The sequence below is a fragment of the Apaloderma vittatum genome, unplaced genomic scaffold (assembly GCF_000703405.1).
Source record: "Apaloderma vittatum isolate BGI_N311 unplaced genomic scaffold, ASM70340v1 scaffold4570, whole genome shotgun sequence".
In the NCBI taxonomy this organism is placed as follows: Eukaryota; Metazoa; Chordata; class Aves; order Trogoniformes; family Trogonidae; genus Apaloderma; species Apaloderma vittatum.
This window is the reverse complement of record NW_009692775.1, coordinates 40,245-58,988: the sequence shown is the minus strand read 5'-3', so window position 1 is coordinate 58,988 and position 18,744 is coordinate 40,245. Positions and strand designations below refer to the sequence as shown.

Below are 18,744 nucleotides of genomic sequence, written 5' to 3'. Positions count from 1 at the left end.
CTTTCCCTCTTTCCACTCCATCTCTCAGGGTATTTTCAGGTTCCACTCCCCACTAGTAGCTCCTGGAGGAGCCAACAGAGGCTGGATCCCACTGAAGCCTCAAGAGACACCACAAAGAAATGGGCACAAGGATGCTGGTGGAATGGTGTGGTTTGAGCAGCAGCAGCAAGACAGAGAAGGCACGAACACACACCCGGGGAAGCTCAGTGATTGAAAATAAGGCTGAGGAATAAAGCCAGGGGTGTGCAACAACTGAAGCGTTGCGTACACACAAGGATCAAGAGTTAAATCGTCAAATAATCTTCCCTTTTTTCATGCTTTTTAAATTTATTCTCACTTGTGACTACAATGCACAACTTGCAGTCTTGGTTCTACCCGTTCCTTGTGGCCTAAAGCAGTGTCTCCCGTGGGCCTCTTCCTACTCTCAAAGCTGAACTAGCCAGTGTCCAGAATTAGCTGCTATCAGCAAGTCCCGGAGAGTTACAGGTCCATCACATTAGCTTGAATTTCCAGAATAACAGCAGAAGAGAAAAACAGAACTATTCATAAACATCCAACAGGTAGCATCACAAGGTAAGGACCAACATCAATTTGTGAGAAAAACAATCCTAATTCCTCTCTATAACTCAGTAGGTAGCAAACCTTGACAATACAGGGAAGGACAACTGCAACAGATCTTGACCTTGGCCGGTGTATTGGAATTCTCTCCAACATAACAACTGTATGAGCCAGTTTGAAATACATGAACTTAAATGCAACAACTTTAAAGATGCATGTTTAAATGTTGAAAAAAGCTAATTTTAACTAATTATTCATTGCAAAACCACATATGTCAAAGAAGGATCCATAAAAGCCGGCCCAAATCTACCACTATTTAACATTTTCATTAATTATATGGGCAGTGTAATAGAGAATATACTTAATAAATTTTCAAATTACATCCATTGATGAGTATTGGAAGGCCCTATAAAGAAAAAGACAAGAATTCAAAACTATCTTGGCAATCTGGCATCTCGGTCAATAGCGTGAAATAAAAATGATTAATTTCCATTGAAACATGATGAGGTAAATAACACTCAAAAAACACTACATGAGGTAAAAATCAGATGCATGAATACAAGATGGAAGAACAAACTGGCAACAGCTCTCCAGAAAGAGAACTGAAAGTTTAGCAGATTAAACTTCAGCATGTTCTAACCATGTCTTCATATTGCAAAAGTAATAGAATATATCATTTCATGACATGACCATCACATAATGCTCACCACCAGGAAAGCCTCAGCTGAACTATATCCTGTTTTGGTCATTACCCATTATTAAAGATATGGGCAACGTGCACAGAATCCAAAAGAAAGATCTGGCAATAAGCAGAAATTTGATAAGCATGACTTTAAAAAAAAAATAAAATACTTTAAAAATATATATTTAAAAAGCTCCTTTAGCAAAGTAAAGTCTGTACTCAAACTAAACTGGCAAAAGTACTAGCATACCTCCAGTTGTCTTCTCTGTAGTTCATAAACTAACTTCATAGATGTCTTAGTACAGTTCAAATACAGACTTTTTGACTGTTATAAACTTGAAAACATTTTTTTAAGCTCTACCTTGGTAAATCTGCTGATTATAAGTAACCTTGTGACTGAAGGAAGGAATTTCCTGACATCACCACTTACTTAAATTTTAGAAGTATAATCTAAGGCATTTTTTTCAAATCATTGTGGCATTTGCTAATATGATAAAGTGTTATCGAGTTATAATTCATGTAATTAAAACTGAAGGTATTATGATAGACTATGATTAAGAAATTCCGAAATACCAAAACAATGGATTAAGATATCCATACAAATATCCAAAGTAACAAAAAAAATTACTTCATTAGCCATGGATCACTAACACTGTGTGCACTGGACTTTCTTAAAAAAATCCCACTTTGTCTAATTGTTGTAAATACAACATATGATGGGTTCTCAAAGCAGCTAATGGAAGCGAAGCAACTAAAACCTAATATAACAAGCTCGTCCTCGTTATATTAAATTAACAGCTTATAGTATGATTATTTAGCACACTTAAGTAAAAGTTTAATAAAAGTATGCTGCTACACACCCAGTTTAGTCTTTCTCAACTTTTTTTTTTATATTGTACTACTTTGTCTATACTGATGATATTGCCTTGGCCCTAACTTCCAAAAATAAGGTCAAACTTCATCAGCCTAGCTTGAAAATAAAAATAATGAAAGCATACTGAAGAGAGGAACGTAACAGTATATCCTACTTTTCCAAAGTTAAGTACAAAAATTTGCTAACAAAAGTGATAAGAACTGTTAGTAGTTATATTTACTTCAGTTAAATACCCAGTTTCCTACCTTATTTTTGTCTAAATTAGACTTTGCTGGAAATATTACATAAATTTTGTAGAAAGCATAGATTTAACTTCTGTCAATTCGGTTCTCCAGCTAAAGGTAAATTTACAATTAACTATGTGGGGACTAACTGTGTATTAACCAATTAAATGAAATACCAAGTGGGAAAGGGGAAGTGCTAACACCATTATAATACAACAAACAAAATCTCTATTAGAATATTGCATTAGTTACAGCATTTACATGTCTCAAAGGGATTCCCCTCCTTGCTGCTGAGCTTAAGATGACTGCCTTAGCCAGATAGTCTTTCTAATCCAAAAAAGATTCTTTGAGAGGCAACTCAGAGGTCTGATCCTGATGCTCCAAACTGCTCCCTGGAGAAGCTTCTTACTCTTTGGACCTAAAGGTCTTCAAGTCAAGTGAGGGGAGTTCCCCTCAGCTTGAAAAAAGCTTTGAAAGAGAGATTCAAGGTGTCTGAAGTCTGCCATCCTGAAACACGTAACAGGAGGGAGCTCGTGTTCTGTAACTACGCAGACAGGAAGGTAACAGAGGCAAAGAGAAACACGGGAAGCTGGACTAAGATCAGAAGGAAAAATGTTTATTTGCATCAGTGAAAATAACTAGCCAGGAACAAAAAGCTTTTACAACAGGACAGGTTTCCATTTTATAGAACAGTGCTGTGACCTCTAGCAAATTTTTCAACGCAGCAGCAGAATTAGCAGTAAGATTATCAGAGAAGATCATACTACTCTCATTTGTGTGAAAAGAAAGCAGTTTATTTACACTAGCCTCTTCTAAAACTCTTGAACACAAAGACTGTTTCTTACATATCTTGAAGAACACCACACTAAGCAACTAACTTGAGGTTAACTGGTTAGTAAAGTAGGGACTCATTCATCCACCTAACCAAGACAGATTCTCAAACCTTTATTCAGCTGCTACCTAATTCTGAGGGTACTCATAACACTTCGATATGAGAAATCTACTTATGGACATGGTCATAGTGAGCTCTCAGAGGCGGGTGAAGTGCCTTTCCTGTTCTACAGGGAAACACAGAAGACAGCTCCTGCAAGAGTCTCCATTCTGGGTGGAAGTTTCAAATACGGTGCCAAATATCTACCAGATCAAGGCCCAAAGAAATTGAATCAAGTAGTCATGTTTTCATTTAAAACACAACAGAAAGAGATGACAGTCTCGCCACCTCATACAGAGATAAAAGCCCTTCTCAGGATATGCCCCTACTCAGGATATAGATATTTATGTTCAATTTTCTTTCCCGCTTGGAACAATCCAAAACCACTTCTCCATTTTCCTAGGGAATATTCTGCTCAGTCAAAATGACAAAATTTTAACTCAGTCATAAGAATGTGAAAAATAGCTCACAGCTTGACAGTTACTGGCAATCAAATGGAAAGAACTAGATTGCAGGATCTCCTAAAAGGAAAATTTAAAATACATGGAAAGAAATTCACAAGGATTTAACAAGATTTAAAAAGCAAAGAGGGTTTCTATGCAGCTCTTCTTGGAGCAGACACTGGACTCAAACTGTTCTGTAACTGAGTGAAAGGTCCTTCACTTAATTTTGGTGATTAGTTTTCTTTAGTCTATATGAGGACACCAGCTGTGATCTCAGGTTTCTAGGCACTTGTAGAGCTTGAAAAAAAAGTTCAGTTTGAGTCCAAATGCTTCAAGCTGAGTTTGCCATTAAAATAATATTTTCAAAAAAAAAAAATACCCACACTTTACACCTTAGTGAACTATATGCTGTTTGCTATTAGAGTACTTTGTATTAGGCAAGAGTACATTAACTACTGTGCTGTCAGAAACTGATAAAGAAAACCACAAGGTAACTCAGACATTCTAATCTGCTAGTAATAAAAAAAAAAAAGAAAAACAGAAAACATTTGTTTTCTTTTTACTTTCTAATTTTTCTCTACTTATGATAAACGTGCTTTCATAACAAAAGTATAAAGTAGGGAATTATTTATTTATTTTACCAACACCACCTCCAAAGTCAAAAGCGAACAATCTGGCCAAGAATAAATACTGTCAGATCAACATTGAGGAATACAGGGAAAGAAATTGGTGCACAGAATAATTACAGAAGTGGATAAAAGGGGGAAAATTTCACTAACCTGGGCAGTCAAACTGCAGCAGATGTTGAGATCTGAAGGGAGATAAATGCAAAGATTAGAAAAGCAGGTAGAGCATGGGGAGCCACTGAAGATTTGGGGTCTCTGAGATATCCACTTAATAATTACATAGGACCTTTTTACAAGTCTAGTGCCTTGTTAGTCTTCCATTGGAGATGGAAATATGGTAGATTAAGTGGATGAGAAAGGCAATAATGCTAAAATTGACAGTTGTATGTATAGGGTTAGCTTTTTTAGATTATCTACAAGTATAGAGAAATATTTGTTTGACACAGTTACCTGTTAGTACTGGACATAATTTAAAAGATACTATCCTGTTGTTACAAAATAGACTAATAGCAGATTCTGGGTAATAAAAGATGTAGTAGACTTCACACAAATGACTGATGTAGGAGATCTGAAGGAAAGAACAAGTTTCTTGGAACAGTAGTCAATAAAAGCAAGTGAACGTAGCGACGGAGGCTATTTTTTTTCCAGTTTGAGTAAAACAAATCTAGACATACCAAATAGATAATAAACATTATTTTACTCCACATTTCAGAAGTAGCAAATTTATGACTTAATACAAGTGCTTCACAAAACAAAGATAGTACTTACCTTACAAGAACCAAATTTGTTCAGTATGTGTATGTGTTTATGTTGACGTTTAGAGATTTTTGGTTACTAGAGTCCTTACAGCATATATAGTACTCTTCATCATGCTCGACACTCAGACATAAAGGACAGAATTTGTATCTGTGCTTCTCTTTGTCTCCACTGTGGAATCCAGGGTCACAGGATAGAAAGGGAGGAGGGGGGTATGGGATTAGGACTGTACATGCAGAACGCCCGAGCTAAAGAGCTTCACTGCCTGCACGGCAGGTAACTCCTTCCTACTGTGGCTCCTTAGGCAGATGCGCATCCCACTGTAGAGAACACACAGGAACTACCACTGCCCACACAGAGATGAGCACTCTTGCCAGAACAGCAACCGAAACACCCGCTTCTCAGATGAGGAGTCTCATCTAGAGATGTCACACCCAACAATATTTAGTAGGAGACAGAACATGGGTAAGGGAGGCTTGAAGAGTTACAAGAATATTTGTAAGCAACATGATGGATGACCACTCAGGTCTTGTTGGGCAGAACATAAACTGCTGCAGTGGGATTCATCCAGACTGTCCTATAGCTTGTCCCGATATAGCAGCTCAGATCTGCCTGGAGGATCTTGGGTGGTTTCTACACCCTTCACATTTTCCAGTATAATCCTTCTTAATGACCCAAAGGTTTGCTTGGGGAGTGTGGAGTTTACAAGTGGGAGATGGCTGTTTTTCTGAAAGGGCAGAACACACACAGTTTCATCCTGCATAAATAAACCCTCTCAGAAACTGAGTACATGGAAGAGAATACAAATTTCAAAGTACATTAATAAGAATTTCAGGTTAAGTTCCTTGAAAAACTGGCTACAGAGGATCTCATGAGAGCTTGGCTCTTCATTTCTTCAGGTTGGTTGCACAGGAAAACAGTTTTTATTGGCACATGTTCCTGGGGGGCAAAGGTTCAAACATTTAATCTGCACAGCAGAATCTGAGTCTGATTAACAAAAGTACGGCACATCACTGATAAAGAGGGAGAAATGGGCAGAGAAGTCAAAACAGCTCGCTGGTAAAGAACAGAGCTGAAGGACAAATCATCCTGGTTCAATGTAAGGCAGCAGCCCAAGGTGATAAAACAGCGGAATAGTTTAATCACATTAAGGCAAAAGTCTTACACTACAGAGGGGAAAAAAGGCGAGGAGAAGGGAAGAAATCAAATCTGGCAACAAAAATCTGCATCATCCATAATCCATATGAGCAAGTCGTCCTATTCATTATGTTGTCTTCAAAGTTTAAAAAAGACTTTTCCTTGCTAAAGAACAGGAACAAAATGGATTTTCAAGCGAAAGACAGGAAGTATAGACCCGTGGACAGCACTATCCCTTTACCCAAGGACAGACTATGTGGGCACAGCACTAGACCCAGCAACTTCAAATTAATAAAACAGAAAAGCCAGAGACAGACTAAACCACACAGCAGACAGCCTAATATTTATCTGAGCTGTCTGGTTATGTGATGTAGCCTAGAAAATCGGTTTGTATATACACATTTAAAGGTTCTTATGATCAGCAAGTATTTTACAAAGAATCCAATCTCCCTGCCTCTCCCAGGAATGAAAATGTGTGTCTTGTTAGGATTGTGAAGATACTGAACATGGTTTAGCTTCTATCTGAGAAGCAGATTGCCTAAATGATTTAGCCTTTAAGTGCCCATCATCCATTTGGATGAAATACCTCTGATATATATTGGTTTAAAACTTCACTTATCCTCTCTGTTAACAGAAAACACAATTGTAATATTTGCCTATTGCTGTCTTTAAACCCGAAGATTGTCTAAAGAATAGATATGTGAGTTCTGAAAAGTCAGTTTACATTTTGAGGGCACTGTGTCACTAAAACTAGGGAGCTTCCCCCAGTGAACTAGTTGCCCTGGAGATGAAAAGGAGGTCCCCACAGACACATACTAAACTCATCTAGAATTTCAAGGTGGCAGAAGTCTGTGTATATAAAAAAAAACCTGCCTGTGGAACAAGCCAGCTTTCAACAGCCCATACATGACCACAGATGCAGCCTGGCGGGCGGCACAACACATACTCTCACTGTTGTGTTTTCATCTGCAAGCCTGAACAGGCTCTAGAGCTTACTGCAAGAGAGGTAAGTCCTTACAAATGTGGAAAACTAAGATGCCACCACAACCTTCGTTATGCCAAGGGAGAAGGTTTGACTTCCAGGAGTTTAAGAAAATCCTATTGAGCTCTTTGATTCGGTCCCTAAATATTTCATCATTAAGTATTTTCTGTAGAGAAGATCTGCCCGCATTAGTCAGCTACCTCAAAGAGCTAAGTTAAAATCCTTAAAGGTGTCAATAATCCAGATTACAAGGGCCCTGGTAGTGTTAATGGTTTTGACCTAACACAGGCTAAGAAACTTCACACATGTGGTAATGTAATGAAAATACCAAATTCTGAAAGTTAGGACATAAGAACCAGTCTCTCAATTACATTTCATTTCAGTTTGCAGGTGGACAGGTTTTCTCAAGGATTTTTTCTTTTTTTTTGTGAGATCAAAGTGAGTAATTTCCTATTTCCCAGGAAACTTCCTATTGTAAAACATATCATTGGAAGGACTGCTGAAAAACCACAGGAGCTAATGAACAGGAAATGAACTGAAGTGGAAGGATTATCCAGATGAAGGAGAGCCCAAGATGACTCGGTATGCTGGGAAATGCTAACTCAAGTGCTCAAAACAGGCCAAGCGGCCTCCAAGGAAACACAGCAAGGTCCTGCCTCCATCTGTCACAGCTGTCTGCAGACTGAGAAAAGCAGAGGTTTAGTGGCCTGGTAAGAATGTTTGCCATCCCTGGCACTTCTTCCCAGCCATTCCTAAGATCTATAAAAAGAGAAGGCAGCTAAACTGTTTACCTTCATGCAACATGTAATGCCATGGCGAGCAAGGAATCTCCTCCAAATTCTTCAAAATGTAGCATGTTTCTGGTTTTCATACAGCAAAGCTCAGAACCATAGAGGATACATAAACTAAGGTACATTTTTGTTTCGCAGTGAAAAACAGCTACACAGTGTTCATTACTGGCAGCTAGGCTTATCTAGGGCCTGTGCCTTCACTTCGTTGGTAGAAAGTTTCCCCAAGAATCTCAAAAGGCAATTTACCAAGGGAGCCAGCAAACCTCCTGTTTTCAAGTGCGATGCCAGCAGAGCCTGAGTCAGTATCTAACAACAGTCCTGGGGCTGCTCTGGCTTTCTGGAATAACTTTTAGCTGGCCACCTGCTTGGAAACCTCTTTACTTTCCATTTTGAGATATTTTTTCTTTTCCAAAACAGTTGATGAAAATCTTGGAGCAAAATCCAAGGTCATGCCTTGTTTCTCAGCAGTAGTATCTAAAATATGAGGCAGTGTCTAAAATATGAGGCAGTATCTACCTAGTTTTTCCAAGTATTAAGTCTCGCTTTCCTGTTCCTTGAATCTATTTCTAGCACATACAGACTCAGAGAAGCAATGAAACACTGAATCTTCAGTATTTTTCTATGGAGCAGAATAAATTCAGTATTTAAATCTGTTTACCAAGACACATTCTATCAAGGAATTTACTGGGGAAAAAAATGGCCAGGCACATATTTTTCATATCTTAAACAGGAAGCACACAGACACAGAACACATATACTCCTCCTACCTACTTGCTAACCAGAGATTTCTCTACATACACAAGTATGTACCCATCATGGAACAGGAACTCACAATTTAAGCCTGCATGGACTAAATCAGTTTTTAATTCAGCTATTTTGCCTATTTTAGAGAGACATCAAAAGAAAAACAACTCTTGATCAGTTTTGATTGGTTTTAAGACTGAGAGGAATAACAATCATTTGATTTAGTAATCTGATGAATTATCAGTTTGCTCTTCAGTAATTGGAATTAATGCTCAAAGTATATAATAAAATTAAATCAAAACATTTATAGCATTTGTCCCAACCCAATTCCCCAGTACCCCACAGAATGGAATACCTGACTAATGGAATTTGACACCAATTCAACTGGGATAAGGAAAGTCCCTCCCTTTTTGGTTCTCCCCTTTAAGAGCCAAAAGGAACATGACTGCTATTTCACACATAGCTGATACCCACCAGTCAGGGACTGGCAATCACTGCCAGCTTCTTGATACGAATCTATCTAGCATACCACAGAACTGATTTCTTGATTTAATTTTAGTTAGAGCCTAGTTCACAAGCAAGTTGTTTCCTCAGGTTTTAACAGCTTTTTACTCTATCTAGCAAACAATGCAGATAGATAGTTAAAATTGCAAAAAGACCCATCTAATCCTACTATTCCAAAGCCCCAAATGAGCTTTTATTTCTTTCTTAACAGAAGTTTCACAGCATGCATGTTAGAGCCTAGTTCACAAGCAAGTTGTTTCCTCAGGTTTTAACAGCTTTTTACTCTATCTAGCAAACAAGGCAGATAGTTAAAATTGCAAAAAGACCCGTCTAATCCTATTATTCCGAAGCCCCAAATGAGCTTTTATTTCCCTCTTAACAGAAGTTTCATAGCATGCATCCTCCTTTCCAACAGAAGGAAGAATCGTACAGCAATCAGGGCTAGCCTCAGAAGCACTCAGAGACCCTGCCTGGGGCTTAAGGAGCTCCTGTGCCGCACCAAGCCAGCAGACAGCAGCTGATGCACAGTGACCACAGAACCCCAAGTCCGCAGCCTCTGCTCACCACCACCTGGAGTGGCGACACACAAAAATCCTAACCAGTATGGCCTGTGCCAACTGTCTTTCCCAGCGGGAAAAATGGGACTTGCTAAGTTCAGGAACTAGGTCTGAGGGCTAAGGGAAGAGTTGTAGGTACGGAGGCTCCATGTACAAGTGGTTTTTTTTCTTAGGGCACTTACAACCAGCATCTCGTTCCAGCAATCTGGCTGTTGTCGGCCAGCCCCAACAGTGGAAAAATTCAGGAGTTTAAGCACAAGAAAAACTGTCAAATGTTCAAGTATCATATCCCTTTTCCGGTATTGCTACAATTTTAAAAGTTTAGTAGACAGAACAATAGTAACTTCATTTTTCAAAAGCTGAGGAATATAATCTTGTTTGGTAGACATACCAGCAAAAAGGTTTTATTCCTTATAGTCTTTGACTTATCTGCAAGTACGTACGTTTATGTACTGGAAGTACATAAAATTTGGCCTTTTCATCAAAAGCAGACAAAATTAAGATTAAAAAAAAAAAAGGAGTCCAGATCTATCTATTGGAGTTGAAGTATCTGTGCCGAAGGGCAGAATCTACGTTGTTTCTTCATAAACGTTCATCTACTCACTTTCTCAAATACAGATCAACAGAGACTTTGTAAGGTTTTAAGTAGTTCCCCCCAGCACACATCACTGCCCACCAGCAAAGAATGCTACGGTTCAGTTCTTCACTTACTCATGTCTCCATAAAAATAAATACCTCTTTCAATTAAAAAAGGTTTTCCTTTTTTGAAACAATTAAGTTACAGGAATGAGCCTTTGCTTAATTCTAGAAGCAAACTAAATTCTTGACTTTAGGTTTACATAGAAATAATTACAGAAACGGTGGGTTTAGCTGCAAGAACACTTCATTCTTTAATCCTCAAGCAGCAAGTTTACTGTTAGTCCTACAACTGCATCCTCCAAGTCAGGAATTTGAACTCTTCCTTTCTATCACAAAGTTTTCTGCTACCGAGGATACATCCATCCTTGACAATCACATAAAATTATTAAACAAATGACCTGCAGGTATTGAACTCTTTTCATCCTTATCACTTATCTAAGACTGAAGGTTAGAAAAGTCTTGTACATTCTGGAAGTGAAATTACTGCTATTTATGAAGTTCAAGTTTTAATTTTCCATTTCAACATCAGTAAAGCTAGAGATTATTTTATTAGGCTACCTGCATGTCAAGCTTTCTGAAAGATTATGAGCACTTACACAGTACTTAATGGGCCACATACATAAGCAAACAGAAAACAATCATAAACAGATGTTTGAAAATATTAAAAACAAAAAAAAAATCAAGCTATTTTCCATTTAATAATATATCTGCAAAGTGGAGAATGAGAGATAAATTTCTTGTTTAGAATGGTTTATTTTAAAATAGTGGGAGCTTACCATGCATTGTTTAAGAAGATTTTCCTCTCTGATTTACAGGAAGGCCAGAGAATTGTACAGTAAAATTTAGTCAGAGACAAGTAAATTAAAACAAGAACTTGTGAGTTTTAGGAGGGGGTTTTGATAATAAAAACTCCTCAGGAAAGAGTTCCTAAGAACTGGTGAAATTTTCCCTCAAAAGTGCCGCACTAGGCAAACGGGCTACTATTGAAGATTTTGTGTTATAAATAGTTAAGCTTCATGGTACCTCTGAAACTGAGAGGAAAAAAAGAAAAGATTGAATTTAAAACTCTTAGTATATTTTTGAGTAATCTTTTTAATATTAGATTCTAACTGTACTTTGGAATAGTTTTATAGTGTTCTCAAACATTTTATTAGGAACAGCCTTGATTAAGTTGTTTTCCTGCACTAGAGCTGTATTTCGCAATCAGAATTTGTGCCAATCTGATAAAAAGCACTCAACACGAGTACAAGAACACTACAGAAAGAAAAAATATATAATATTAAAGAAGGATAAAAAGGGGGTTGTCCTCTACAAGTCAACCAGTAGCTTTAGTCCAATCTAGAAATGAAAAACACTTATACAGGCATCTTGCTAAAACACTGCAAGCTTCTTGTTAAATAAATGCATTTTAGAGGTTCTCTGCCAGAGACTGCTTGCATAGCCTTGTGCAGTTCTCTGCAAGTGTTAATCATCATTTATGACCTACCTAATAGCTTTCTCTACAGTACTTCCCTTCTACTCCTCTGAACAGCTTTATTTCAAAACTTAAGGACAAATAGCATAAGATGTCACAATAGCTCAGTACAGTCCTTCAAAATAGTCTTAATTCTAAGTGCTACAGAGTAAGATCTACATGATTAAGAAAGAAAGAAGAATGAGCCATGAATAAAAGCCAGGTCACAGCCTCCACCAGCCTCCACCCTAAGGTCACTTTTGAAATAAGTGTCTGAAGCAGAGTCAGTTATCTAATCAATATATTACCAGAAAGCACTAACACCACTTGCTATATATTGCACACACACCATGGGCTTTTAAGGAATTGAAGATTTTCTGTCAGAATAAGACATTTATTATCATTAATCTTACTGTTCTGTCACAGATTAGTAATAAACATTGACATGATCCCTTCTGTTTTCCTAATCGGTTCCAGTTCTGCTAGTCCATGCTCTTTATCAAGTACTCTTGAATATGAGGGTGTGTAATCATCTAAACGGAGCATCCCATTGCAGGTTGGTGGCTTCTTTTTTTTTCCCTTCCCCTTTTAAGCCTTTTGCTTTGAATCACTTCGGTTTAGACAGAGTCATCAGGAAGCCATTCAGAAGTAATTCACCATTTTAGTGCAATACATGCCAGCCAGATACATTTAACGTCCTTCCTAGTTGCATATATTTCAGATATTAACAGTGTAATATAGGAAAACAAAACACCTGCAAACAACTCTGCTACGGAAACAGGCTCTATCAGTTAGTGTAGAGAGCAATAAAAGCCAGCTAAATTGGCAGCTAGAAACACAGGATAACAGGATTATATTAGTTATAGTTATAGTTAGTGCTGTAGTGGTAAACTTCAAAGCCAAAGTTTGAGACAGAAAAATCCTGTTATTTTGCTTTCAGTAAGCTTGAAAAAAGGTGAATAAAATAGATCTTTTAAAATGCACATTTTCACAAACATGCCTCAATTTCAAGGAACAAAAGTTAGAAGTTTTCCTATTTTCTGTTATTTAGTCCTTCCCTTACTCCTCTAAAAATGCACAAGTTATCATTGGCAACACATACAGCCGAGTACCAAAATAAAGAACCCTCTTTGGAATAGTACAGAATACTTTTCAAATGTCCTTTTTTGTGTGTTAAAGTATTTTAAACCATAGGCTGAGAACAAGGAACTAAAATTTTAACTGTCTCAAAAAATAGTTCTGCTTAGAGTCTTCTTTTAATCACAGACAACATCAAAATTAATGTCATCTTTCTCCCCAACACAACTTGTACTTTAAATATTGCTTCCTACCACGAAACATCATCATAGTCTGTAACACAAGGGCTAATAGCTCTAGTTTTAAATCCATCATATGTAGGAAAAAGACGTGCACTTACCAAGTGAACGTAAGGCACAAAGTATCCAAAGAGGGCAGCTGGGATTCCAAAAGCCCAGATTCGGTAACTGAGAACTTTGAAAACAGAGAAATTGCAAATCTTTTTCCCAGGAGGAAATCCGAATTTTCCCTTCTTCCCTTCTTCCTCATCGTTGGCACCAGAAACAAGGGGTTTATACGTAAATCCAGCCAGGAAGAGAATAAACATCAGGATGCAGAGGACCCGCAGGGTGTTGTACAGGCCGACAGAATCGATCAAAACTCTCAGGAGGAAGGGCAGCGACACGGTGAACAAGCTGCTGCCGGCAGTGACGATGCCATTCACCAGTCCAAGGCGTTTCTTGAAATAGTGCCCGAGAATGACCAAGGATGGCTGGTACGCAAAGGAGCAGCCACAGGCAAATAAGATTCCATAGGTGAAATACAAGGGCTCAATGGTGCTGCATCAAAAGAAAAAAGTACACAAATATCTGAGGCGTGGGTGTCAAGAGAAAGGAGACAATCTCTTTTCAGTGGTGCCCAGTAATAGAACAAGAAAGAACGGGTTTCAGTTAGAACATAGGAAGTTCCACCTCAACATGAGGAGAAACTTCTTTACTGTGAGGGTGACAGAGCCCTGGCACAGGCTGCCCAGAGAGGTTGTGGAGTCTCCTTCTCTGGAGATTTTCAAAACCCACCTGGATGTGTGTTCATGTGTGGCTGCCCTGGGGGATCCTGCTCTGGCAGGGGGGCTGGACTAGATGATCTCTAGAGGTCCCTTCCAACCCCTCACAGTCTATGATTCTATGCTCTGTATTAACTGTCTTGTATGCGAAGCACTTATGGCAAGACAGTTTTTCAATGGATTCACATATTTACAGAAGTGAGTTAAGAGTTTGTATATACTTATAGTTGAAATGCACTGCATCAGCTTAGTTCAGCAATCATTGTTTGCTTTCACTGAATTCACTGAATTCATGGGTAGAAAAGCAAAATTCTTTGGAAATAGCACTTCAGTAAATAGTTTGACTAAAAGACAGTTTTTAAAAAACATTGTAAGGATGAATTAGCCAAATGTAAGTTCAGCCATAGCTGGGTTTTTTCCTTTTTTTCTTTTCCAAAGAAAATTATATTGTTTTGATTTACTCATTTCTTCACTGTGATAGCAATTCAAATGTAATGCTCAACAATCCTCATAAAGCCAGAAAAATCAAGTATTTACATAGTTTATTACGAGAATACAATAGCAAAAGTAGTGAACATCATTAATAATGAAAAATAAAACAAAAATACTGGCAAGCTTTGATAACACATCTTTAGCAAATTATAGACTTTTCAGATGTTTTATTTTTTAAAACAAATTATCCCCTTTTTATTAAATATTCTAAATTCAGTGTTTTGATCCAGATACTAGATATGCTAAGAAACAGGGAAAAACATTATGAATGAAACATTTCATCTCATATTGAAGATCTTCAGTACAAGGTTCTCCACCATTACCTTCTACTGCATAACTGAAATGAAGCAGAGCCGTTGTACTACATCACAGGCGACATGTGCAAGTACCTTTTTAATGTCACAAGACGCCTTAGCAGTATAATTAAATGAATAATATTATAGTATTATTAAGTCAAAGGAAACATTTTTTTATGTTTAGATGAAGGCAATGTGTGAGAAATTAATATCTTTTATAAAAGATTTGAGGTGATATGTGATGATTTTTTTTTTTTTTTCAATGCACCATGGGCGGCTAACACTGCTTTTAAAGCACTTATAGAAAACCTTTTAAACCTGTTAGCCAGTACATTAACTTCTTTTAAGGAATATGAATGCTTTATGTAGTGCTTTTCATTGTCAGGTGTTACCTGCCAGCATCCCTGTATATCAAAATACACTCAGCAAGCTTCCCATGCAATTACAGAAATTATTAGAAAATAGTATTTGACTAACAAAGATCTGACACCAGGAACATCGGTTTTGTGTATTATTGTGAAAAGGAACATTTGTGTAACATAATACTTTCTACATTAAATTATCAATTCCTAGAACCGATTATACACAAGGTAAACCAGCAGAAACCTAATCAGTCTTTACCCCTTACCAATGGAAAATAACCAGAAAAAATAAAAACTTAAGTTATGAGAGGAGAAACATAATACAGTAAGGTCACATAACTTCTGCTTCTATCTGTAGATTCATTCAAATAGTTTGCAGCATAACATACTGACTAAAATATTTTCCTGCATTACAAATACTTTTTCCTAAGAGATTGGTATGTAAAACAAGCAGTAAATCATATTTACATTTGTCTACTCCACAATGGTTTGGTTTTTTTAGAAACTGACTTCTAAATTTGAGCTATACTCTCTCAATTAACATCATAAGCATAAATCATTTTAATGCGAGTAACAGAACACCAAGGCACATTAACATGGCATATACCCAAACAAGATTCCACCTCTCCTCTGAAAGCACTCCTCAAATTCTAAACCAAAACCCAAATAAGCTAAAATACTTTACCGAAAAAAAAAAACCCAAACCTCAACCCCCAAAAAACAACAAAACACCTTCCTTTTGCATGCCTCTTCTGTGCCCTTGTTCCACTAGGTTATTAGGGCAAAACTAGGATGACAGCATTTTATTCAAAGGAAGAAAATACCTTTCCTTTATCAGGAGTTTAAACTTATAATAACAAGACTCTTTTAATATTCATCACTTAACACGCTACTGGGAAACTAAGAGGAATAAAGGCTTTTCCAAGATGCATTCTTTCCATTTTCATCTCACCTGTGGTAACAAGACTCTTAAAACATATCAGAAAATAGGGGCTCTTACTAAAATTAAGCCAAGTATTTGCACTTGAATTAATCAAAAAATAAATAAAAATCAGAAACTTTCTCAAGTAACAAGAAAAAAAAAGCTTTCTTCTTCTCAAAAATATAAGTTATTCCAAGAATAAACATAAACACTAGTCTCAGTACCTAGGAGAACTGTTTGTCTTCCTGTAAATTTGTGGTTATACCCTCACATTGGGGGACATATGCCCAAGCCAGACATATTAGCCCAGGCATAGCACCACCCAGATCACAGCCAGCTCACAGCTATCTGCTTCACAGCACAGGCGCAGAAAACACATTTTCACAAGCCTGTCCACACAGATACATTTTCATCTCTGTAGGAAACTCTTACGAATTTTGCTTTCACTTGTTCTTGTACTTACTCCACTAAGGGTGGAGAAAAAGCAGGCTGAGAACTAGAGGTAACTGCAGCTTATTTTCCTGCTACTTCTTACACCATCTTCACTAACCAATTTCTGTGGATGACTAAATTAATTTCCTGTTTTCTTGTATTCTGCTGGGCATGTCCAACAAATCAGCCACTCTTGTACTACTTCGGATTTATTCTGCAAAATTTGCAGAAGTGTACAAAATTAAGTGTAATCTAGATGGAGGAAAAAAAAAACAAAACACTGAACTACTGATCCTTCCTGCAGGCCTTCTGTGAGGCTAACTACTCGCAGGAGTATCCTGTGCCTCTCATCTAGAGGTGAAGTCTGTCTACATACCTCCAGCCCCTCTGGAACCCACCTGTGCTCCCCACCCTCCACAGCACTCGGAGCCCTGGGGAAGGCAAAATAAGCCCTAAGTGTAAGACATTATACCAAAGTCTTCACTATTTTTGTGTTGGCAATCAGACCACTAAGAATAGAAGGAAACATCAGACTTTATGAGAACATTAACACCTGAAAGCCATACTGCATATTTATCAACATTAAAAGAGTTTTAAAAGCAAACTGAGAGGACAAGAGAAAAGACCAACAATGTTGATGGACAAACACAGCTTACACACGAGTTTATCCAGGACAGTTCTTTCAACCTTATAAGCATTAGTCTTGCCATTGATACATTTAGACATAGTTGTTCCTGTTAAATGGGGAGTGCTGTTACAAGGTTATATTACATTTTCTTAAATTACTTTTGAAGATGGAAGTACCACTTGGGAGTTTCCACAAGTCACAGTTAGAAATACAAGAACCAAACAAGGTTTCTACTCTTAACAGATAATATAAAGTAGCACTGCTTACTCTTTCATATTCTGTTTATAGCATTGCATTACCACTACACTGTATTATGATAAAGTATTATGAATGCAAAGAAAAAAAGTTTTTACCTTACAAAAGAACTTGAAAGGAGTCCAATAAACCCTACTGCAGCTCCAATAACAGCTACTTTTCGACAACCAAACAGGTCTGTGAATATGCTGACTATTGGAGAACAGAAGAAGACCATCCCCATGGAAAGAGAGCTCACCCACGCTGCAAAACAGAAAAAGACAGAATTTTAGAAGACCAAGAGATTTAAACTTTCAACTAGGATTTTATTCAGCCTTCACTATTTTATTCAGCATCATTAAATCTTTGGTAAACATTTGCTAAAAAATGGGTAACCATTTTAAAAATATTTAAATGTGTTTATAAATACATTTATATAACATGTTAAAAAAACCTGACCAATTGACATAATGAACTAATTTAGACTTCATCAGCTCAAGGAATATAATTAGCTGACAGAGTTTTTTTTTCTCTCAAAAAAAATAAATAAAATTTAAAAAACACAAAACAACCTACTCCTCCAGCAACTTAGTATTCAAGCTGATGACTAGGCCATTAAAGACACTTTCGAGGTTCCACGTCCATTCTGACACCAATTCATCAATTAACACATTTCACCTGATCTAATTCTAGACTTGAATGACTGAACAGTCAGGTTTGCTGAAAAAAAGTTAGTAAATTTTTAACTTAATTACATAAATCTAGATCATACTGAACATCAATCATGAGCAAACAAACAGCAATAAGCTTTTACAAATTAGGAATATGACTGCATGTAAATTAATTAGTACAACCATTGCCATACATAATGGGAAAACATCACTACAGTTGATACTGCTCCAACTTTACAGACATTATTAAAACTATACTTTGTTTGTAAATGAGTCTTCAAATCATTAAGATTCAATTTAGGGGTGTTCACACAAGTGTTCAGAGCCACATCATCTACCTGCTATCATCTTACCCGTCTTTCAAACATGCATTACTGATATTACACCCTACAGTTCTCCCAAGGTATAAAGGTAAATTAAGCTGCTGTAGCACAATAGTTACAACAAACACAATCAGATGGATATATGTCCCCATCTACTTGGAAAAAATATAACTGGTCTAAGCAAGTAGTGGGAAAAGCTGCTGATGCAAGATGCACTGGAAAAAACATTTTAGCTATTTTTTGTATTGTATGGAAGACGAAGAATTCTTTCAAGTTGGCATGGATTTAAATCTGTGTAACTGGATTTTTTTTTTTAGAATATCTTTCCTGAAGACAGTTAGTTAAACAATTGTGATTCAGCAATAAGGTCAAATAAAATTATCTGGAAAAAATATACAACCAA

The 18,744-nt window shown here is 37.1% G+C and overlaps 1 protein-coding gene across 1 annotated transcript in view; it reads right to left on the bottom strand.

The window, feature by feature from the left end:
* The window catches only part of SLC16A10 (solute carrier family 16 (aromatic amino acid transporter), member 10), a gene marked incomplete at its 5' end in the record, with an annotated part of 28,537 nt that extends 10,926 nt beyond the window's left edge, over positions 1-17,611 (bottom strand). Inside the window, 2 exons of the mRNA XM_009867113.1 lie at positions 13,319-13,757; positions 17,467-17,611. Of these exons, the coding sequence (XP_009865415.1) occupies positions 13,319-13,757; positions 17,467-17,611 (584 nt within the window). The remainder of the gene's footprint in view (positions 1-13,318; positions 13,758-17,466) is intronic.
* Positions 17,612-18,744: the final 1,133 nt, after the last annotated feature.